The sequence below is a fragment of the Schistocerca cancellata genome, chromosome 4 (assembly GCF_023864275.1).
Source record: "Schistocerca cancellata isolate TAMUIC-IGC-003103 chromosome 4, iqSchCanc2.1, whole genome shotgun sequence".
NCBI lineage: Eukaryota > Metazoa > Arthropoda > Insecta > Orthoptera > Acrididae > Schistocerca > Schistocerca cancellata.
Window position 1 is genome coordinate 103,638,226 of NC_064629.1, and position 25,483 is coordinate 103,663,708.

The following is a 25,483-nucleotide window of genomic DNA, read 5'->3' on the forward strand; positions in this document are numbered from 1 at the left end:
GCATAGGTGCCGGATGTCAGTTTGTGGGATAGATCTCCACGCCTGTTGTACTTGGTCTGTCAATACAGGGACCATTAATGTTAGTTGTGGATGACGTTGGAGTTGTCGTTCGATAATGTTGCATACCTGCTAGGTTGGACACAGATCTAGTGATCGAGCAGGCCAAGGCAACTGTAGCGCATGTTGGGTTACAACAGCGGCATGTGGGCGAGCGTTATCCTGCTGGAAAACACCCTGTGGAATGCTGTTCATGAACGGCAGCACAAGAAGTCGAATCACCAGATTGACATACAAATTCCCCGTCAGGGTGAGTGGAATAACCACGAGAGGGCTCTTGCTGTCATACGAAATTGTTCGTGTAGGTCCAGTGTGTCCAGCACGCGGAAAGGTTGGTTGCAGGCCCTTGTCTGGCCTCTTTCTAACCAACACCAACACTGGTACCGAGGCAGAACCTACTTTCATCAGAAAACACAACAGACTGCCCTCCCGTTTGACACCACTGAGTCGCAAACTGTGGTGGTTTGGCGTCAGTGTAATGCACGCTACAGGGCGTCTGGTTCGGAGCTGTCCTTGAAGTAACTGATGCGTGACAGTTCGTTGTAACACTGTGGTTCCAACTGCTGCTCGTGTTGCTGCTCCAGATGCAGTACGAAGCGCCAGAGCCATATGCCGAACACGATGGTCATCCCTCTCCGTAGTGGAACGTGCCCTCTGGATCCTGGTATTCTTGCGACCGAACATCCTCGTGACAACCGTTGCCAGCAGTCATGTAGAATGACTGCATTCATGGCAAATTGTCCTGCAATATCGCGGAAGGAACATCCAGCTCGTCCAATCTCATAAGTGACAAACGCCCATGTCCGTTACAGTGCGTATTTAAAGCCAACCTGATCTGTATCATAGTCGCGCCACTAGTGTCACTGATCCGACTGGCGTCAAATTTCAACAGACTTCATCTTCCAAAAACACGAGGACAATTCGAAAAGTAGCAGCAAACTATCAGGATTAGATGCACTTAACACGACAGGCATTTGTAACTCTCGGAAATTGAAGTTCCGTCATATGCTGACAGATGGAATGACAAGCTGAACAGGAAAGGCAGTTGAAACAAAATGGCCGCGTCCGTAGCTGTGTGCACTGTACAAAAACATCGAGCAGTTTTTGTGGGCCGGCCGCGATGGTCTCGCGGTTCTAGGCGCGCAGTCCGGAACCGTGCGACTGCTACGGTCGCAGGTTCGAATCCTGCCTCGGGCATGGATGTGTGTGATGTCCTTAGGTTGGTTAGGTTTAAGTAGTTCTAAGTTCCAGGGGACTGATGACCACAGCTGTTAAGTCCCATAGTGCTCAGAGCCATTTGAACCATTTAGTTTTTGTGGTCGGAGGGCGTAGAACTTCGACAAATCCATAGAAGGATGTTGGAAAGGTATGGTGATAGCTGCATTTGTGAGGGAAGAATGTACAGATGGGTAGATGCCTTTAAAACTGGACGTACGTCAATCACAGATGGGCAACGCTCTGTTCGTCCCACTGCGGTCGCTACTGACGAGAATGTGGGAAGCGCTGACGGCATGATTCGTGAGAACGGGCGTATTTCGGTAGAAACTTTAGCCAGGAAACTGAGTGTCAGCGTGGATCCGCTCATGGCCAGGAAACTGAGTATCAGTGTGAATCCGCTCATGCCAGTATTATTGAGGTTCTCAAGTACTATTTTTGTGTGCACGATGGGTGCCTAGGGTACTCACCAGTGAACAAAACATGATGCGTGTTGAGGCAGCGACATTATTTCTGGCGCGATATACCGCAGAAGAACATGACTTTCTGACACGTATCGTCACAGAAGACGAAAACTGAGTGCGTCACCATGAACTAGACAGTAAAAGACAGTCTTCAGAATGCCGACACACACCTCCAACCAAGAAAAAATTCAAGTCTCAGTCCTCCGCCGGAAAGGTCCTTTTGACACTCGACAGGGATATGAATCGGCCGATTTTGGAGCACTATCGGCAGCACGGCGAAACAGTGAACAGTTCCCGGTACAGCACGATGCAGGAGAATGAGCTCAAGCTACCAGTACGGATCCGTCGCATAGGACTTCTGCCCAGAGCCGTTCTTCTCCATCACGACAACGCGCGCCCCCACGCTGTAGCTGCAACTCTTGCCGTCATTCGGAGACAGATTTCAGGCCGTACTGCATCCCCCATACAGCCCTGATCTCGCTCCTTCAGATTACCATGTGTTTGGGCCCCTGGAGGACGCACTCAGAGGAATACGATATGAAAGTGAGGATGAGGTTAAAGAAGCGGCGCACTCTTGGTTGCGGGAACGACTGAAAACCATTTATTCGAATGCACTAGAAAAGTTGGTGCTACGGTATAAGAAAGAAGTGTACAGAAAAGGAGGGTAGTTATGTTGAAAAATGACATCTTTTTAAGTGAAATATATGCTTCTCAAAAAATACAGAGTGTGACAAAAGAATCATCCAATTTAAAAAAAAAACGTTACTATTATTTTATTTGAGATATGTGTGTGAACAACATTCTGGTGGAAACAGCAAACTAGAGTTTTACATGATTCCCGCTAGGTAGCAGCAGCAGTGTGTGCCCACTTCAGTTCTAGCAAAAATGGTGTCGGAACAACTGAAGGCGTTTTCTGTTCCACGTTTTGCGCAGTGCGGGTGAGTAATAACTGTTTAGTGTGACTTTCGTACTAGGTATGGTGTGGATCCCCCTACAGTACAGAGCATAAGACGATTGTATGAACAATTGTTTATGTAAAGCAAATCGCCGGGCCGTGCGCCGTGCAGCTCGACAGCTCAACACGCCCCCTTTGTCCGTCTGGCGTGTGTTGCGTAGACGTTTACACATGAAACCATACAATATTCAGCTACTGCAAGCTCTTCGTGAAGGTGACAAACAACAACGTGTGGTGCTCTGTAATTGTGTTCTCGACAAAATGGAGGATGGTAGTTTTCTTCCACGCTTAGCGTTTGGTAACTAGGCAACATTCCATTTAAATGGATAGGTGAATCGTCATAATGTGAGAGTATGGGGTACAACAACAATGAATGAACTGAGACATCGCATAACAGCAGCTGTGGAAGCTGTAACTCAAGACATGCTCGCTGCAGTGTGGGGACAATTTGAATATAGCATTGACATGTGCCGTGCACTCAAGGGGGGGGGGGGGGGAGGGCATATTGAACACCTATGAAAAGGCACGAAAAAAACTATTTGAGTTTCCTGCTCACCAAAAAACAAAATTCATTGTGTATGTCTATTAGTTTCAGAAATATAGGTGTGCCAAATCTGAAGATACTTTTGATACACCCTGTAGTTTGTTGTTACTTTTTGAATCACCCTCGTAGAAACATGCCAACCAACTTTTGTTTATATCGCACAGCTCCTTCTCGGTGTTGCAATTTTCTCCGTCAGTGTATCAATATGCAAATAAAGTCCTCCTCCTTCATCATCGACACTTAAGTGTATGTCTGTGTTTTGATAGTGAACTGGGTTGTGTAATGTACTGCTGTGTTTGTGTTGTTATGGATGATTACTGGAATATAAGAAAGATAGTGCAGTGCAGTGTTAGCTCACAGAGTGTTAGTCTCCAGCGACACCCAGGGATTGCCAAGTATAATGTCCTAATCTACGATTTTATCATATCAAATTTGTCATACAGCCTCATTCCACGAAGCAGAAAGTAAAGATACTGGATAATAGCAGACATCCTGGTAGTGGAAAACTAATTATTCAGATGAAAATTTACTCCACCATTACGATCCTAATCAGCTTTGTATACAGCGCCACTGCAGTGCAGTGCCCTAGCTAAATGGACTCCTCTTAGGAGCATACAGTGCTATGTCAATAGCAATAATGTGGAGCTAAAGCTAAGAAGGCTAGTAGAGGAGTAGGCAAAATTACTCTCCACTTGAATGACCCGTAGAGGACCGCCGAAGTTAACGCTTTCATCTTATGGACAGTCCATCATCTATAGCCTCCTACAAACTCACCTCACATGACTCTGCAGAGAGCTTTGCAATGTAGCTCAGGATAGTTGCACGATCATTACAATAGGCCATAGCCTGTTTGCCCTGTGTTGCAAAAAAAAAAAAAAAAATAGATTGAAATTTTTTCTCCGGCAGAATTTCGAATGATTATTGTGGTCGTTATTCTCCCTTCTTAATTCTGGGAAATACATTCTTACATTTTCCACAGTTCGTAGTAATAGACGGAAAGTCATCAAGTAAAACAGAAGTAATATGCGGCGTTCCCCAAGGAAGCGTTATAGGCCCTCTATTGTTCCTAATCTATATTAACGATATAGGAGACAATCTGAGTAGCCCTCTTAAATTGTTTACAGATGATGCTGTCATTTACCGTCTTGTAAAGTCATCAGATGACCAAAACGAATTGCAAAATGATTTAGGTAATGTATCTGTATGATGCGGAAAGTGGCAATTGACCCTGTATAAAGAAAAGTGTGAAGTTATTCACATGAGTACTAAAAGAAATCCGCTAAATTTCGATTACGCGATAAGTAACACAAACGTGAAGGCTGTAAATTCAACTACATACTTAGGAATTACAATCACAAATAACCTAAATTGGAACGAGCACATAAATAATGTTGTGGGAAGAGCAAACCAAAGACTGCGATTCATTGGCAGAACACTTAGAAGATGCAACAGGTCTACTAAAAAGACTGCTTACACCACGCTTGTCCGCCCTATTCTGGAGTATTGCTGTGCGGTGTGGGATCCGCATTAGGTGGGACTGACTGATGACAGCGAAAAAGTTCAAAGAAGGGCAGCTCTTTTGTTATTATCGCGAAATAAGGGAGATAGTGCCACAGGCATGATATGTGAAATGGAGTGGCAATCATTAAAACAAAGGCGTTTTTCGTTGCGAGGGTATCTTCTCATGAAATTTCAATAACCAGTTTTCTCCTCCGATTGCGAAAACATTCTGTTGGCACCCACCTACATAGGGAGAAATGATCATCACGATAAAATAAGAGAAATCAGGGTTCGCACAGAAAAATTTAAGTTCTCGTCTTTCCCGCAAGCCGTTCGAGAGTGGAACGGTAGACAGCTTGAAAGTGGTTTATTGAACACTCTGCCAGGCACTTTGGTGTGAATAGCAGAGTAATCACGAAAATGTAGATGTATTCCGAAACTTCTCAAAATAAAGTAAATTCGAATGCTGAATATTCATTGTTACTGTTATTTTATTTATTATTATTATTTCCGTTTTGGTAATTCATAGTGTAAAGTTTTACAATTTTCCTCTTTTTTAAAATCTGGATATGTAATGGCATTTTCTATAATTATTATCATTAGTACAGAGATCCAGTGCAGCCGGTCGCTGTGGCGGAGCGGTTATAGGCGCTTTAGTCTGGAGTCGCGCTGCTGGTACGGTTGCAGGTTCGAATCCTGCCTCGGACTTGGATGTGTGTGATGTCCTTAGGTTAGTTAGGCTTGAGTAGTTCTAAGTCTAGGGGACTGATGACCTCAGATGTTAAGTCCCATAGTGCTTAGAGCCATTTAAACCATTTAGATCCAGTGCAGTAAAGAAACAGTAATATAAATGGAAATTAATTAGAGAACTAAACGTTTTCAATTTAAAGATAATACACCGTCAAGTCTGATTAGTGTGACCACCTGGCAATAGCCTGAATAACCACCTTTTTCAACGCGGACCGCTGAGAGATGTGCAGGATGAGTCAGTGAGGTTCTGGTAGGTACCGCCACGCCCAGCTCAGTGCCGTGGTCGCTACGCTAGGTTTCTCGGTTGAGGTCCATGGCGCGAAAAGCCCGATCGAGGTGGTCCCACATGTTCTCTATTGGGTTTAAATCCGGAGAGTTTGGTGGCCAGGGGTGTACGGTAAACTCATCTTTGTGCTCTTCGAACCACATATGACACGTTGCATTGTCCTGCTGGTAGATGCCATCATGTCGATGAAAAACAAACTACATGTAGGGGTGGACATGGTCCCCAAGGCTAGCTATATCCATACCTTTGTTGATCCACTGTGCCTTCCTGAATGACGATATCATCTAGGGAATGCAACGAAAACATTTCACAGACCATAACACATGCAGGGTGTTTGTTTTCAGACGTTTCGCGCCTCAAACGACAACGGCCGTCTGTCTGATGGAGCATAAAATGTGATTCATCTGGAAAGGCCACCTGCCGCCATTCAGCTGATGTCCAGTTGCGATACTGGGGATCAATTTCGAGTATTTGTAGCTGATGAACAGCAGTCAGAATGGGGGCATGAACCAGGCGCGTGCTGTGGCGGCCGATATGTGGCAACGTTCACTGTAGGGTCGTTGAGGAGGCACCGTTGGTAGCACTTTGGTCCATTTGGGCAGTCAGTTGCCCAAAAATTTGCAAGTCTATTCGCCCGCACGCATCTCCGCAGGCTTCGTTCACCCTGTCGTCTATGGCCCATGGTACACCACAGTTGCGTCGGCGCCTGTTTTGGATAGTGCCATTTTGTCATGCAGGGTATATTTTAACCACGTCTACAAACGAACAGATTAAAAACTTAGCCGTTTCGGAAATGTTTCCACCTTTCGCCCGAAAGCCAATGATCATGCCGCTTTTGGACATCAATTAACTCGCTCCGTTTCCTCCACATTACGACAAATACTGCACTGTTTCATTGTTTTCCGCTGCCCCCCCCTCTCCGAGAGTCGTCGAGTATAGGCAATGGTCACATAACTGTGTCTGGACTTTGTATTTTCAATAGAATATTAGCATTCTGGATAGAAATGTGTCTGTAATAGGCTAAGGTGTTGTGTAGCATCCAAAACTGATGGTATTACTTTGAGAGTTATGGAAACCAGTTCTGTGCAGTAGAAATATAACTTTATAGTCCGCCTGCTTAGCTGAGTGGTAACGTGCTTGCCTCTCATGCAGCGGGCCCGGGTTCGATTCCCAGCCGGGTTAGAGATTTTCTCCGCTCGTGAACTGGGTGTTGTGTTGTTCTTATCATCATTTCATCCTCAGCACCAGCACGCAAGTCGCCCAATGTGGCGTCGACTGAAATAACACTTGCACTTGGCGGCCGAACTTCCCCGACTGGGGCTTTCCGGCCGACAATGCCTCACGTTCAGTTCATTTCATAACTTTGTACTCATAAAGGGATTGGTGAAGGCTTGTCTAGGATATAACTTACAAAAGAACGTAAATAGTTGTAAATACAGAAATTTCTGCACTTCCTATACAATCGTGGACACCAAGTGAGGAGACACATAGTTTCAGTCCACCAAATAATTCGAAGCCCAGAGTATCGCTAGCCAAGTATCGCTTACAGCCCATGTTGTATATACGCGTTCATGTGCGAAATGCGACAATCTTCGTTTCCGCGTCATGAACGCTAAGAGTTGTTAGAATTTCTATAAGTAATAGGCCGCAGTTTTGTTAAACTCACTTCACAGCAGTCTTCTCGATACGGTAACCTTGTGAAAATAACGAAATTACTAAACTGATACAGTGGAACTCCACGACAACACGTGACACTACTGACACATAACTGAAGACAACTCTTGTCGTGTTATCACCATTCTGGGTATGCGTATATCACCATTAAGGATAGCTGATTTCTGTTTGTCGGAAGCGGAAGAATGAGGAACATTTACATTTTGTTTGCAATCAATATTTGCGTTAATTGTGTGTGTGTATGTGAGTGTGTGTGTGTGTGTGTGTGTGTGTGTGTGAGGGAGGGAGGGGGAGAGGGAGAGAGAGAGAGAGAGAGAATGCAATTTATATATCTAATTTAATTACCTACAACACATCAAGACTTTCGAGTCCTTCAACACAGTTTTACTTAGGGACAGAAAGTGCCTACGCACGAACAGGAAATATACATATTCAGTAACATTTATCAAGGGGGATTTTTTCGCCGATTCTGCTTCCTAGACGAGCGTTAGATCATCTGCTGAAGATGGACCGCAGATGACTTACAAAAACGCTGTTGATGGCGTTTCCTTTCCGCTGAAAGCCACAGGAACCACGTAGCGTGGGGAAACACCATCTTGACGAGACTGACATCATCAGAGAAGTGCTCTACTTTGACGAGGAACTAAGAGGAATGAGTAATGATTCTAGTGAGCAACAACCCAAAATTCCCGTCGGAAGTTGGAAGGGAATTACATCGAAGTAGCCAGTCCAGGATGTGAACAAATTTCAAAACCAACAGTTGCGTTACTACATATTGTGTGCTAGATAATATGTAGCTGTAGATGTATATGTAGACTGTACTGTGGGAAGAAACATCCATGCCACTTTCATATCTGCTCCTGATGCGTGATGCGAAAGGCATTTTACTCTCATGAATACCATATTTAATCTTTCTATGTTCTGTAGGTAATGACGGTTCAGTATTATCAGTTCGTGTTGACTGTTGTCGAAATTTCGTATTACGATGACGTGCCCAGGCTCATTCTGGGCGCTGCTATCCAAAATACGGATCTTTTAAGATCTCCATCTACAGCTATACTCTGTGAATCACTGAAGAGCGATGCAGAGGGTACTTTTTATTGTACAATAAACTAAGGTTTCCTCACGTTCCATTACCAGTTGGAGCAGAGTAAGAATTACTGTTTGTACGTCTCCGTGCGAGCTATTGTTTATCCTAGTTTCAACGGCTATATACAGGGTGATTCAAAGGTAACTGTACACACGTCGTGGGTGTAATGTATGCATCACAATAAGAGTGACATGTTAAATAAAGCTTTGTCTGAAATTCCCAAAAAATTGTTCAAATGGCTCTGAGCACTATGGGACTTAACATCTATGCTCATCAGTCCCCTAGAACTTAGAACTACTTAAACCTAACTAACCTAAGGACAGCACACAACACCCAGTCATCACGAGGCAGAGAAAAATCCCTGACCCCGCCGCGAATCGAACCCGGGAACCCGGGCGTGGGAAGCGAGAACGCTACCGCACGACCACGAGCTGCGGACTGAAATTCCCAGTTATGGTGCATAATGTCATCTGTGGTAGGCATTACAACCTGGGCCAGTACAAACTTTTGGTCTCTCGCGTTCGCTCGCATATCAACTGATGTTGTTTTGCACATCCTCCTACACACCTGTGTTGATTCTGGCACGAAATGCCTTTGTTTACTTGACTTCAGTGTGGTCTGTTGTACTTTATGGCGCTGTTGTAGTGTAGCGACACTAGAAGTACTTTGTACAACCATTCTGTCGTTGTGTACGATACAATGGCGTGCTCAAACGGTGAATACGCAGATATGCACCGACGCAGCAGAGGCAATGCTTAAGTAGTGACGTGACGGTACATGTAAATGCTTCCAAACAGAAGAGTAACAAACCAAACTTCCACAACTGTGGACAGGCGAATATGGCATTCGTGGTGTACCACGGTTATGTCGGCCTCAACTGGGTGAAGTGGGTTTGAGAACATCCTGGAAATGGCATATGAATTTCGACCATAAGTACCGTCCTATGAGTGCCACTGTACGGGTTCCTCAATCAGTGCAATTCCACCTATTTCAGCTATTTCGCCTGGAGAACGTACAGGAGCTGACACCTGTAGATTATCTTAGACGTCATTAGTTACTCAAGCGCCATGCTGCTGTTCGGTCGTCGGTTGCTAATTACGGATGAGTGCCTCTTTACTCATGTGGGTATTGTGAACGTTCATAACATGCACGTGTGGGCGAATGAGAATCCTCACATAACTATAGTACGAGAATATAAAGATCGTTTTGCAGTGAACATATGGTGCGGTTTAGTGGACAATCAGTTTCTAGAACCGCATGTTATTCCACAGCTCCTGACTTAAAGAGTGTATCGACAGTTTTTGGAACATGAACTGTGTGGTCTGCTTCATGATATCCCACTCGCCACACGAACAGCTTGTGGTTTTTGCACGACGTTGCCCCTGCACATTTCAGTCGGGAGGCAAGAGAGTACTCAATGTCTGAATGTTGCTTATCCTGATAAGAGGTAAGTCGTGCAGGAACAGTTGCTTGGCCATCAGATCCCCGGATCTTAACCCCTTGGCCTTCTACCTTTAGAGCCATCTCATTGAGATCTTGTATGGTATTGCAACTGAGAATGTTGCACAACTACAGCAGCGAATAGAAAATGGTTGTGCGACTGTGCAGAATGAAATAAACGGAGTCTGCAACATTTCGAGAGCGGTAACACGTCGAGCACATCACCGTCTTTGTCTACATGGACATCGTTTTGAACATACTGTATTATGGGGTAAATGTACAGTACGTAGTTATGTTGAATTTCAGGTCCCTCAGTGTCGTTGCTTTCTGTGAAGAATTAATTTTTTTGTTGGTGTTGCACTTGTGATCCCTACTGTACGGCATTACTCTGAAATAAAGTAATTTCAGACAAAATTTAACATTTTACTCTTGTTTTGACGCATACATTACACCCACGAAGTGTGTATAATTACTTTATAGTCACCCTATATACCAGATAGATACGATTTTTCGTAATTTCTGACATGGGAGATGGTTCTCGTAGTTTTCTAAGTAGTTTTTCGCTAGATGTATTGCGTCTTTCATCGAATGTGTGCCGCTTTAGATTATACAGCATTTTTCTCCCAAGTTAAGCAAACCTGTGGCCATCTTCAACGCCCTTGTTCGATACCCCTGTTAGACTGACATTGTGTGTCCCCCATACACTTAGAAACGTGCCGTAAGAGTGTTTCGTATACAGATCTCTTCTTAACAAACTGCAGTTTCCCAGTATCCTACTAATTAATCGTGATCTATCGTTCACATGATCGATAACTGCCTTGTCGTGTTTACACTTCATATTGTTACCTCCTAATATTAGTGTCACAGAACTAACTCCACTTGTGACTCATTAATCCTGTAGTGAAACAATCTCGTGCTTTTATATGTCGTCAGGTATTCAGCGTTTTATTTCCCTACATCATTAAGCGTTCCCGTACTGATATCATGTCGACACATATTTGAATATTACTGCAATTTTTACTAGATGGGATTTAGCATTGATAGCTGCATCATATGTGAAATGACTAAGGCTGTAAATAATTTTATCCACTACATCATTAAAGTACAATAGGAACAGCAAGGGTCGTATTAGACTCTCGCGGGGCAAGCCCGATGTTACTTCAGTGCCTATAGATAACTCTCCACTCAGGATAACGTGGTACGTCCTGCATGTTAGCAAAAAACGGTTGGATATCCCATTGCAACGCGTTTTCCTGACAGGGAGTAGACATGACGATATAACCAACCTAGTTTCTGATATCCATGAACTGAGGATGTCGTTTCCGAATAGAGCTAGTTGATGTTTTAAAATCCACCCTGATTTCCATGGAGAAGGCTATTTTCATATGTATACGTTATAATATAATATTTGAAATCATATGGCGCTTGCTTCATATTTGTTGTCGAGTCGATTATATACGGTGGTGTTAGATTAACGTGACCACCGCCTATGTTCGACGTCAACGTGCAATAACCACTCAGACGGCACGTGGCAGCACTAGCAGTGGAGGGTGTTTAAAGCGAATCGGGGGGACGCAGAAAACAAAGCAGTCGTTGTCGTAATTCGAAAACGGAGTGATTTATCTGACGTCCAATACAGCATGATCATGACTTTTGGACCAAGGGTGGAAGCATTTACAAAATGGTTAAGTCTGCAAACAGTTCGCATGCCACAGATCAGCCCGATCATCATGACCACCGACCTACTATCGATATAAACCTGTCCAGGCGATAGCAGCATCACCTGACGAGGTATGACTGCTAGTCAGACACACGCAAAGTGCACGTAGTATCAATGAGTGTGCTGTCAGTCCATATAATTGGGAAGGCGCGCAGTCTATCTGAATTTGATTGAGGGCATATTGTGATGGCTGGAGGCTCGGCACGAGCATTTCGGTAACTACATGACTTGTCGGATGTTCGAGGAATGCTGTGATGAGTGTCTTTAACGCGTGGAGAAACCAAGGTGAAACCACGTCCATACGTTGTGGGATAGGGTAGCTACCCTTCATGGCAGAGGTCGGGCGTCTTAGTCTGGGCAGACTGGTAAAACAGGACAGGTGGCGAACTGTGGCGGAACTAACTCAGACTTCAGCCGGCCGATGTGGCCGTGCGGTTGTAGGCGCTTCAGTCTGGAACCGCGTGACCGCTACGGTTGCAGGTTCGAATTCTGCCTCGGGCATGGATGTGCGTGATGTCCTTAGGTTAGTTAGGTTTAAGTAGTTCTAAGTTCTAGGGGACTGATGACCACAGATGTTCAGTCCCATAGTGCTCAGAGCCCTTTGAACCATTTAACTCAGACTTTAATGATGGGCAGCCGGCCAGGGTGGCCGAGCGGTTCTAGGCGCTACAGTCTGGAACCGCGCGTCCGCTACGGTCGCAGGTTCGAATCCTGCCTCGGGCATGGATGTCTGTGATGTCCTTAGGTAAGTTAGGTTTAAGTAGTTCTAAGTTCTAGGGGACTGATGACCTAAGATGTTAAGTCCCATAGTGCTCAGAGCCATTTGAACCATTTTGAACATATGTGTCGCAATAGGGTATTGTGACTAAGAATTTACAATGAACTAGAGAAGAACTGAAGATAATACCGGTAGCAGAATGCTGGTTTATAAGAAATGCCTTTCGTTCATCCAAGGGAGAGATCGTCCCCTGTTGATTATAAGAAACGCTGACAGCATTACGATAGGAGCGACATTGTTAGTGCGGGGCTGTTCTCGACAACAAACATTAGGAACTAAATTGTACATGGTAGCCTTTGACTCAGTTCTCTTTACACATCAACTACAGTTACTGTGATTGCAGTTTTAGAGAATTTTGTACGATTCTATAGGGCAGTGGCTCCCTTTTCTTCCACCAATCTGATTATTCCCCTGCCGCCTTAATAGGAGTGACTAATGCATGCAAGTGCACTCGAATCTGGGAGTGCCGGTTGCATTCCGCCGGGGGAAGAATTTCCATCCTTGGAATCTGATTGGCAAAGAGATGAGATACGAGGACGTGCAGTTCTTAATCTCCGGACAGTGTACCAATTCGCCGGCTGAAATTCAAAATTACTCTTTCATAGTGGGGGCATATGACATCAATGGTAGCGATCGAGTCCTCGGATGGGAGTTAATCTCTAGCACCCCATCGGCTGCGTGACGACTATATTTCACCCTGCCTTTGCTTTCACCCCGTTCTCATCAATAACAAATAACACCTCATCCTATACTTACTCATAACAATGTTACATTTAACAAATATTTGCGACAGTTATCCACACACTGCAATATACATGTGACACACCATCATCACACCACAGCAAGGCAACGCCAACCATCTGCATTAGGGTATTACTCAGGACTGTAATGCGACACTCCAGCGCTCATTGAAGTGATACTGATTAACTTTTACTTTCTGACTTAAACCTGACTCTATATGAAATGACTAGAATCTCACGAAACCTATACTGAACATTGCCGGCCGCGGTGGTCTAGCGGTTCTGGCGCTGCAGTCCGGAACCGCGGGACTGCTACGGTCGCAGGTTCGAATCCTGCCTCGGGCATGGGTGTGTGTGATGTCCTTAGGTTAGTTAGGTTTAAGTAGTTCTAAGTTCTAGGGGACTTATGACCTAAGATGTTGAGTCCCATAGTGCTCAGAGCCATTTTTTATACTGAACATTACATTTCAGTATAAATGTGATCCTAAAAGAGATAAAATACAGATTTCCTAGAGCAAGAAAAGGGTAACTGAAAGATAGAAATTTAAGGTAGAATTTAAGTATGAGGAAGTATTTTCTTAAGTTATTCGTCAGAAACGTACGCTTGTACAGAAGTGAAACAATGGACGATAAACAGTCCAGACATGAAGGGAATAGAATGTTCTGAAATTTGATGTGACAGGAGAATGTTGAAGATTAGATTTAGATGGGAAGAACGCAAAACTAATGAGAAAGAACTCAAGTGAATTTGGGAGAAAATTTCTGGTAAGGGATGTAATGTAGAAAACAAAACTTCTAAGGAATACCAACGTCTGCCTACAGTACGTAGGTTTAAACTGATTTAGATTGCAGCATTTACGCAGAGATGAAGAAGCCTGCACAGGTTAAACTAGCGTGGAGAGCTGCATCAAACCGGCACTTGCAATGCAGGTGTCAGCAACAACAAAATGGTTAGAAACATATATTCACTTATTTATCAGACTCACAGAAATCTATTTTGCCAACTACACTACTGGCCATTAAAATTGCTACACCGAGAAGAAATGCAGATGATAAACGGGTATTCATTGGAAAAATATACCAGAACTGATATGTGATTACATTTTCACGCAGTTTGGGTGCATAGATCCTGAGAAATCAGTACCCAGAATAACCACCTCTGGCCGTAATAACGGGCTTGATACGCCTGGGCATTGAGTCAAACAGAGCTTGGATGGCGTGTACAGGTACAACTGCGCATGCAGCTTCAACACGATACCACAGTTCATAAAGAGGAGTGACTGGCGTATTGTGAGGAGCCAGTTGCTCGGCCACCATTGACCACACGTTTTCAGTTGGTGAGAGATCTGGAGAATTTGCTGGCCAGGGCAGCAGTCGAACATTTTCTGTATCCAGAAAGGCCCATACAGGATCTGCAACATGCGGTCGTGCATTATCCTGCTGAAATGTAGGGTTTCGCAGGGATCGAATGAAGGGTAGAGCCACGGGTCGTAAAACATCTGAAATGTAACGTCCACTGCTCAAAGTGCCGTCAATGCGAACAAGAGGTGACCGAGACGTGTAACCAATGGCACCCCATACCACCACGCCGGCTGATACGCCAGTATGGCGATGACGAATATACGCTTCCAATGTTCGTTCACCGCGATGTCGCCAAACACGGATGTGACCATCATGATGCTGTAATCATAACCTGGATTCATCCGAAAAAATGACGTTTTGCCATTCGTGCTCCCAGATTCGTCGCCGAGTACACCATCGCAGGCGCTCCTGTCTGTGATGCAGCGTCAGAGGTAACCGCAGCCATGGTCTCCGAGCTAATAGTCCATGCTGCTGCAAACGTAGTCGAACTGTTCGTGCAGATGGTTGTTGTCTTGCAAACTTCCACATCTGTTGACTCAGGGATCGAGACGTGGCTGCACGATCCGTTACAGCCATGCGGATAAGATGCCTGTCATCTCGACTGCTAGTGATACGATGCCGTTGGGATCCAGCACGGGGTTCCGTATTACCCTCCTGAACCCACCGATTCCATATTCTGCTAACAGTCATTGGATCTCGACCAACGCGAGCAACAATGTCACGATACGATCAACCGCAACTGCGATAGGCTACAATACGATCTTTATCAAAGTCGGAAACGTGATGGTACGCATTTCTCCTCCTTACACGAGGCATCACAACAACGTTTCACCAGGCAACGCCGGTCAACTGCTGTTTGTGTATGAGAAATCGGTTGGAAACTTTCCTCTAGTCAGCACGTTGTATGTGTCGCCACCGGCGCCAACCTTGTGTGAATGCTTCGAAAAGCTAATCATTTGTATATCACAGCATCTTCATGTTCAAATGTGTGTGAAATCTTATGGGACGTAACTGCTAAGGTCATCAGTCCCTAAACTTACACACTACTTAACCTAAATTATCCTAAGGACAAACGCACACACCCATGCCCAAGGGAGGACTCGAATCTCCGCCGGGACCAGCCGCAGGATCTTCATCCTGTCGGTTAAATTTCGTGTCTGTAGCACGTCATCTTCGTGGTGTAGCAATTTTAATGGCCCGTGATGTATAATTTAATTCGTTGAAATAATTCATTTCTGACGTTGACATTTTATTACATTGCATATTTTTAAGATGCTTTCGATAAACTTAACTTTTGTGTAATAGCGTCTGGCAAGCGATATTGTTGACAAATAATGAGCTCTTTCTGAACTAATATCTTCTGCTCTTTCTCTAAACGTGAGTCCAATGCCGTGGACAATAAAGAAGTCGTAATGCACTACCTGATCAACGGTATAAGATCACATATTAGTAGATAGAAATGTGGGATGTCTGCATACTTCATCTTTATGACGATTTGAACTCTGCTGGGGACACTTTAAATTCAGTGTCTGAATACCAGTGCTAGGAATGGCGGACAATTTTCTGTCAAGAACAGAAACCACAGAGGATTGTGATGTTGGACTCTGGGGTCTGGAGCTAAGTCGACTTTCTTATTCGTCCCAAACGTGTTCCATTGAATTCAGGTAGGGACTGTGGGCAGGACATCCCATTTCAGGAATGTTACTACGTACAAACCATTGCCGCACAGATGCTGCTTCACGACAGGGTATTGTCGTACTGATACAATCATTGTCTGCGAAGTATTGTACACAATGTACAATGTGTTTATGTCCTTCCACATGAAGCTATATGCTAAGTGCAGTAACGTGGTCGCACCCTAACCACGAAAAACGTCCCGATACCGTAACACCACCTCCTCCCAACCTCACTGTTGACACTACACATGATCTCAGGTAACATTCTCCAGGCGTCGCCAAACCACTTCTATCGGATTACCCCAGAATATAGCATGTTTCATCACTCCAAATCACTCATTTTCTGTCGCCCAGTGTCCAGTGTTATCGGTCTTTACACCTGCTCAAGTGTTCCTCAATGTTGACTACAGAAATGTGTGACTTATGAGGAGCTGGTCGACCGTTGTCCCTCATTCTTTTTAACTCTCTACGCTCAGTTACCGCGCTAATCGGATTGCTGAAAGCACTTCGGAATCCACGAATATTTTCTTCTGATCATTTCATGCGATTTTTTTACAACCACCCTCTACAGTGTTTGACATTCCCTGTCAGCAGGCCTATATGAGGCCTGTCTGGTCTTGGTTTAGCTGTGGTTTTCCTTCGCATATCCACTTCACAACCATATCATCAACAGTTAGCTTGGGCAGCTTTAGAACTGCTGAAATGTCCATGATTGATCTGTTAGTCAGGTGACATCCAGTGGTAGTTAATGTTCCAAGTCAGTGAGCCCTCCCGACCGACCCACTGTGCTGTTAATGTTTCTCTACTGACAACGCAACACTCGCCACCTCGTTTTATTCCAGCGGCTCGGTCTCTACAGGCGCTCAATCCCCCAATATTTAGAATACTTTTGATCAAACAGCGTACAGAGAGATGAGAATCAATTTCTCTTCCATCCGTATTTATATTTGTTTTCGTAGGTTTCATGATTCGTTCGGATTATGTTAACCTGCGTTTACAGTTAGAAATATGTCATCTTCTTTCTTTCGCTTAAGCCATAATCCCGCAGCTATCGCAGGGTCGGCGTGGTTACAACTGATTTGGAAATGTTAGGGATGGCTGGATGCCCTTCCTGCCGCCACCCCGTACCCCCCAGGACGGAATCAGTGTACCCCAACTGTCTGCGCCTAGTGTAAATCGTGAAATAGTGTGGACGTGTTTCAAATATCTGTGACGCGTGGAACTGAGGCGGAACGTGGGGTCCAGCCCGATATTCACCTAGGAAAACCGCCTAAAAACCACATCCAGGCTGGCCGACACACCAGCCCTCGTCGTTAATGCGCCGGGCGGATTCGATCCGGGCCGGCGCGCCTACCCGAGTCCAGGAAGCAGCGCGTTAGCACGCTCGGCTACCCTGGCGGGTAGAAACATGTCATCTCCCTTTCCTGAAAATTTCCAGTTTCGAGTACTTTGTCTTTAGTGAAGTAGTTTATGTCTGAATGATTGTCTCGAGTCATGTAAACATTTTGAAATTCCGTAATGGTCAAATTCGAATGGCTCTGAGCACTATGGGACTTAACTGCTGTGGTCATCAGTCCACTAGACCTTAGAGCTACTTAAACCTAACTAACCTAAGGACATCATACACATCGATGCCCGAGGCAAGATTCGAACCAGACTGTAGCAGCGCCTAGAACCGCACGGCCACTCTGGCCGGCTACGTAATGGTCGCCCTTCGCTGTAAAAATATTTGTTTAGAAGGCCCACTATTCTCATTTCGGCCGTGCGGTCACAATCAACTCGGATACTGCAGAACTGTGCTTCACCACATGTCGAAGCCTTAAAAAATATCTCACGTACATACATGTCAGATATTTTTTTAGGGTTTCGACATGCACTGAAACACAGTTTTACAGTATCCCATTTGACAATGGTTACATGGCTGAATTTGCAATAAAGGGTTTCATAATTGAATAGTTTTACAACTAAAGGCGACCATGATGTCACTGAAAAAAAAATCTCTAAGATTTGTCCGCAGATAAAAGTAACACAAAGGAAAATCTATACAACCTAGAAATTTCAGAAAAATGAGACGTTTCCTTTATAGGGAAGCATTTCTTGTTGTCAGGAAACCGTGGCCTTCCACGCTAATGGAACTGACCTAGCAGTAGAAATCCCAAGCTTCTAAACAGAACAGACATACTGTATGCAACAGTTTCTCGAGATCAAAGAGGTGTCCAGTTATTGCAATTGTATTCTGGAGGAGCGAGGCTCAATTCTCCGTCGAGTCATTAGAATTTAGGTTTTCCTTGTCTTCAGTAAAACATTTCACATGATATGGTAGTCATCTGAAATGACATCAGTCGAAGGTAAACTTCTTTCCTAAATAATGTGGCCCGATTTCACATCGAAAAAGGCCTATTCGATACTGTCTCCATTATTAGTACACACATCAAAAAAAGTTTTGCAACACCCCAATTTCCAGAACTCCTGAAGATAGACGTTGACTGTGGATATTGTATCACAGACACAGTCAGTTTGACTGTTCAGAGATGTCGATAACTCCGACCAAAGATATAAACAACCATGCATGAGCAGCGCCTATTAGACGGAGGGGTTCCGACAGCCAATCAGTTCCAGTCATTCCACCAGGAAGGAGGTACCCGGCTCGTGTTGTCTGTAGCTCAACCATGCCTCGATGGTCAATACCGTTGTTCGATCGCGTCCGCACTGTTACTTTGTGCCAGGATGGGCTCTCAACAATTGAAGTGCCCAGGCGTCTCGTAGTGAACCAAAGCGACGTTGTTCGGACATGGAGGAGATACAGAGAGACATAACTGTCGATGACATGCCTCGCTCAGGTCCCCCAAGGGCTACTACTGCAGCGGATGACCGCTACCTACGGATTATGACTCGCAGAAACCCTGACAGCAACGCTCCCACGTTGAATAATACTTTTCGTGCAGCCACAGCACGTCGTGTTACAACTCGAATTACGCATATCTTGTGAATGACTTCCTTCAGGATAACGGCATGGCTCGACTACAGTGGCCAACATGCTCTCCAGACATGAACCCTATCGAACATGCCTGGGATAGATTGAAAAGGGCTCTTTATGGACGACGAGACCCCCCCCCCCCCCCAACCACTCAGGGATCTACGCCGAATCGCCGTTGAGGAGTGGGACAATCTGGGCCAACAGCTGAATTTCTCAATCATTGTTGGCCACATGTCCTAGAGTTCATCTCTAATGATCTCGTCATCATAGGAAACATCTATCCTTCTCGGGCGAATCGTATAGCATAGCTAAAGATTTCTGCCCCGCCGCCACTTGTGAGAGGACGCTAGTAAATATACTACAAACACATACTGATTGCAACTCGAAATTGCTTGTAGGTATCTGGTGCGTTCAATTGCTTTTCACGTACCACCTAGTGGCTCATCTTGCCTGCTTCGACTGAGATGCGAGCCTTTGAACATGGCGCTCCGCTCCAAACGTGTTCCCATGTCGACCCAACGATATCGTCCGTTTCGACTGCGTTGGGCTCAGGATCATCGAGACTGGAGAGTGTATCAATTGAAACGTTTCGCCTGGCCTAATGACTCACATTACTTTCCACACCAGGTCGATGGTCTTGTCCGCAAAAGCCGTCATCCAGGCGAAACATGCTCCTCGCGGCTCTCCGCAGACGCCTGTTGGTGGGAACAGTATTATGCTATAGAGGTCGTTTGCTTGGCTTTCCGTGGGACGTGTGATAGGAATCGAAGACACCGCAACAGCTGTGGACTACGTGAACATTATTGCGGACCACCTGCATCCCTTCATGCTTGAAGTCTTCCCTGACAGCGATGGCATATTCCAGCAGGATAACTACCCTTGTCACAACCAGAATCTTGCTTCAGTGATAGTGAACTCACGTTGATGTCTTGGTCACCAAATTCCCCTGATCTGAGCAGGGCGGAACATATCTGGGAGGCTAACGGGCGCCAGATACCACATACAAACACCTGCCGGTAACTTACGGGAATTGCGTGACCTGCGCTTAGGCATTTGGCCCAACACAACTCACCTCAGGGACCTACCAAGGACTTTTCGAATCCATGCGACGTAGAACTGCTGCTGTATTGCGCTCCAAAAGCTGGACCAACACACTGTTAAACAGGTGGTCATAATATTTTGGCTCGTTAATGGATGTATGAGGATATACCTGTATACTTTACAGGGCTGCAGAGCATAGGGAGACTAACTCGGGATTGAATGACATACTTGACCATCTGGCCCTGAAGATCGTTCGAGAGATAGCCGTGAAACAAGTGGCCATTCCTTCCCACTTCTTTACCCATCGAGCTTGACGTCATCTGAATGTTAGACTGAATGGCATAAATCTCTTGTTCTGTCACCTTTGCTTCATATACGAATGGACCATAAACAGTAAGCTTTTCTACTTATTGAAAATACCTTCCATTACGTATCCATTATAAATTTTCTGAGTGGATACGATTCTGTATAATAATGTCCATCTCAGTGCACCATGGTTGCCCGAAGGATATTTTTTTTTAATTTACTGGCTTTCGGACCGTGCCCTTACAGCCATTTCAGCAGTGGAATATCAGTTACGATGACAGGAGCGTAAGGACTACACAAGAGTCAGAGCCCGAGCGGAGAAAATCTCCGACCCAGCCGGGCATCGAACCCGGGCCTCTTTGGTTATCAATGCCCCAACTGTTGGTATGCACATTTACATGTTGTATTCGGGCTACACTATGAAGTCTGAAATGACGTCGGCCTGAATGCAGCTTCTCAGGTGTTTCCCACACTCATGCTGATCTAGTCCGCGAATCAAGACTCAAGCAAAACTTAAGAATCTTACGAACAGGTTTCTTTAGTTGACTTGTTCACTAAAAAGAAATCAGTGTAAGAGTGCATTTAGTGGTTGCGCCCATAAGATTAGGAAGTTCTTGGTTTAGTCCTCTGCGGGTTGTGGAGAGGTTCGTGAAAGTTGAAATGAATTTCGACTGTTACCTCTGGTAACAATTTGTGGAGGAAAAACAGGTCAACTGTGGTATTTAAGCCAATCTTCTGGTTAGATTGATTAGAGCTTAAATACCTTAAGCTGTCTCAAATGACAGGGATATCAAATGGGCGATTAAGAAGAGATAGGTAAAAGTACTGTGACTCTCAGAAGCAGATGCACTACGTTGCTAGTTGTCGGTTACATAATGTACTTCGTAATTTTTACAATCATATTACTTCATACCATATTTTGCTTCTCGGCCAGTAAGTGTCTAAGTTACAGACAAAGTCTGTGTGTGATAAATTGTCTGGTAACACTCGCCAATTGGCGTTAAATGCCTCAGTGCAGAGGTGCGCAAGTAAAACTTACTTACATACGAAACAATCGCATCGTGCGAAAAAAACACGTGCGAAGGGCATGCCACTTTGACACATAATGAAACCGATATTTTTAGTAGAAGTATTGCTTCATATCGGTGTGCTTTTCGAGGTTCCACCCACAAAATATATCAGAAGGAATATGAATCATTATTTTTAAGCCCCATAGATTGAAGACATTAGGACAGCAGGGAATGTGTTTTATCTGCCGCACTATTTTGCAACGTAAGACAGTGGATATAATGTCTGGTGTAAACAAATTCCCGATTCTTACACACAGGAATACTACTGCTAGAGCTCAACGTTCACTTTCTAAATTCGCAGGATTTTAAGCATGATACATATGTCGATCGTTTCCTGACTAGTATATTTGTCATCAACACATATTAATGACTTAACTAAAGATACCATAAAGTGTAATAATCTTTACTGACTCTTCGTACGGTATCATGTTTACGTTAGCAAAGCTATCCTTTCTACTTTTCTTCACCAACGGTCAGATCAAATGCTCTGAGGTTACGATGTGTGAGAAAGGTGACCGCTACCGTAATATTTTTCGTATACTTCAAATAAAGAGGTACGCCGAGCAGTGATTCAGCAAATAACTTCCAGTGTTTTATCTGCTGCATCAAATTAGAGGATTTGTTGATGTGACATTTCGGGTACGGACGCAAAGCCTGCTGCTTCACCCCACCTTAGACGAGCGCGTCGCTATTGCGTCAGGCAGGGAAGTAAAGAGGAGGCATGCGCTCAGCTACTGTTTGTTCGGCAATATTAGCGGGGAGCAGCGCGCAGGTGACTCACCACGCATGCGGCGGTCATTCTGATGCATGTCTTCCCGTCGGCGAGCCGTCTGTCTGCGATCATGACACTCCTCGGACTGACGCTGCGCCGCGGCCGGCCGGGGGCCGCGCCCCCTACCCCTACCCTTACCCCTCACCCCCTCCCTGCCGCCCTTCCCTTCCGCTTGCGCGCCGCTGCGTCTGCGCACGCACCGCCCCCGCCGCTGCCGCCCCGGGGATTCACCGCACGCGACCGCACTTGCATTTCCTCGTTCGTACTTCGGAATTACGGACGCGACATCTGACAAAATAATTAAGTTACGTAAGAGCTGGTATCAATTTCACAGACGCTACTGAACTTCGTCTCTCAAAGAATCAACAGCGATACAGGAAAAACCATTCGTGCGCATCATAGCTTGCTTCATTCGCACACTGTATCTTGTAAACAACAGAGGCAGGTGTACAGGTTTATTCCTTCTTGCCACATTTGCGAAAGGCGTTCCACACAGTGCCACACTGTCGACTACTAACTAAATTGCGACTGTATGGCGTATCTTCGCGAATATGTGAATGACTCGAGGGATATTTAACTAATGGAACACACTACGCTACACTAGACGGTGAACTATCCACAGAAAACAAAGTAGCATCGGGTGTGCGCCAATCAAGCGTAATAGACTTCAAATGGCTCTGAGCACTATGGAACTTAACTGCTAAGGTCATCAGTGCCCTAAAACTTAGAACTACTTAAACCTATCTAACCTAAGGACATCACACATATCCATGCCGGAGGCAGGATTCGAGCCTGCGACCTTAGCGGTCGCGCGGTTCCAGACTGTAGCGCCTATAACCGCTCGGCCACGCTGGCCGGCAAGCGTAATACGACCTGTAATGTTACAGTATTCATAAACTACTTATCAGAGAGATTCAGTAGCAGCTGACAATGCCGTTGTCTGCTGGAGATTATCGCCGTTTGCCGATCGTAAAAACCTTTGAGAGACTTGGACAAAACTTTCACTTTTTTTTTAAGGGAATCGCAGCTCTGTGTGAATAAATGTATGATAATGGCTACAACAAAGGGAAAGAACCCGATGATGGTATCTGATTCCAACATTAGTGATGAACATTTTGACTATGACAATCGTATAAGTATATAGGGGTAACATTGTGGTGTCACCGCCAGACACCATACTTGCTAGGTGGTAGCCTTTAAATCGGCCGCGGTCCGTTAGTATACGTCGGACCCGCGTGTAGCCACTATCAGTGATTGCAGACCGAGCGCCGTCACACGGCAGGTCTAGTCTAGAGAGACTCCCTAGCACTCGCTCCAGTTGTACAGCCGACTTTGATAGCGATGGTTCACTGTCTACATACGCTCTAATTTGCAGAGACGACAGTTTAGCATAGCCTTCAGCTACGTCATTTGCTACGACCTAGCAAGGCGCCATATTCAGTTACTATTCTGAACAGATAACATTGTGAATCATGTACCGTTAAGAGCGACATTCATCATTAATGGATTAAAGTTAAGTATCAAACTAATTACGTCCGCTTTCTGAATTCTAATTCCTTGTCATGTTCCAGACCTTACGTCAGTATAGTCCTTCCCTCCTCACACCAGCGTGCGTGAGCTAAAACGCGTGCATTTCGGCCTCCTCTAGTAACACGGTGTTGGCTCTTCTGCCAACACAACAAACACTAAGAAGCCGTATGAAACGGGACGATCATGAAAAATCGGTAGACTTATAACGAAGATTGAAATTTGCTGGAAGCGGTTCTGCGAATGATGATGATGATGATGATGTTTGGTTTGTGGGGCGCTCAACTGCGTGGTTATCAGCGCCCGTACAATTACCCAATCTTTGCTCAGACCAATTTCGCCACTGTCCTGGATGATGATGAAATGATGAGGACAACACAAACACCCAGTCATCTCGAGGCAGGTGAAAATCCCTGACCCCGCCGGGAATCGAACCCGGGACCCCGTGCTCGGGAAGCGAGAACGCTACCGCGAGACCACGAGCGGCGGACAGTTTCTGCGAAAATGCAAAGCATCTACAGAGGGAACTGCACACAAAGCGCTAGTGCGACCTGCTTTAGAGTACTGTTCCATCGTGTGAAGTCGTTGTCAAGTAGGCATGGCGTCAGGCGTCGAACGAATTCAGAAATACTTTGATAGCATCGTCGCTTGTCGGTATTTATTTATTTATCGTATGGCATTATTATCAATCACATTAATGAACTAAGAATAAAATTCATAAAGAAACATGTAAGTTACAAATATAGTGTTGATTGGCCTATCAGCCGTATTCAGGTAGTCTTTAAATTGTCCTGTGTAGGCTCTTAGCGAACATGTCAAATACATCGGAATTTCTTGAGAAGCTTTCTTCCACTATTTATTGTTTTTTAAGCGTATAGCTTCCACAAATGGTGATTTCCTAGAGCGGAGTCGTTTCATATTTATATAATAAGAGAACGAATGAAAAGTAAATTGTTTCGAATTTTTCTAAATTCCATAAGAAGTGCTTGTTGTCATCGCAGATGTGGTGAAGGTAGCTTCATAATGATTGGCCCCTCACTCTGAGCTCATATTTTGGTCGCATCACATGACGAACATCGATATGTTATACCTTGCCGGAATCGTGGAAATGTCTACTTTTATTTGGCGTATGAATATTACATTTTAGTTGAAAAGTGGGCGGCATACGCGGTAATATTTAAGACCATTTCGACAATTTTTTGGCGAGTACCAAATTTGAAGGGTCATAGAAGTCAGACTGCTATTAGGAGAAAAATTTTCTTTGCACAGTTTAAAGAGACTTTCATACTCCACTTCCAGAAGAACTGATATTGCTTTCCAATTAGACCTTTTGTCCTAATAATGGTGGGCATAGATAACTGCAATTCGCCTAATGATGATACATTTAAAATAGACGAAAAGTGTAAATGCAAGCTCTGTTGTTGCCTTTCACAGCTGTTATGTTTCGACGCATTAAATCTGCATAAAGAGCTAATATCACATCTTTAATTTATTTGATTTTGCGTTTCTATGCGCCTTGTGCTCACATGTGCCGGACCT

At 44.8% G+C, this 25,483-nt stretch overlaps 1 protein-coding gene across 1 annotated transcript in view; it reads right to left on the bottom strand.

Moving 5' to 3' along the window:
• The window catches only part of LOC126183785 (b(0,+)-type amino acid transporter 1), a 573,882-nt gene extending 551,391 nt beyond the window's left edge, over positions 1 to 22,491 (bottom strand). Inside the window, exon 1 of the mRNA XM_049926022.1 lies at positions 22,427 to 22,491. Within this exon, the coding sequence (XP_049781979.1) occupies positions 22,427 to 22,454 (28 nt within the window). The 5' untranslated portion in view covers positions 22,455 to 22,491. The remainder of the gene's footprint in view (positions 1 to 22,426) is intronic.
• Between the last annotated feature and the right edge of the window lie 2,992 nt (positions 22,492 to 25,483).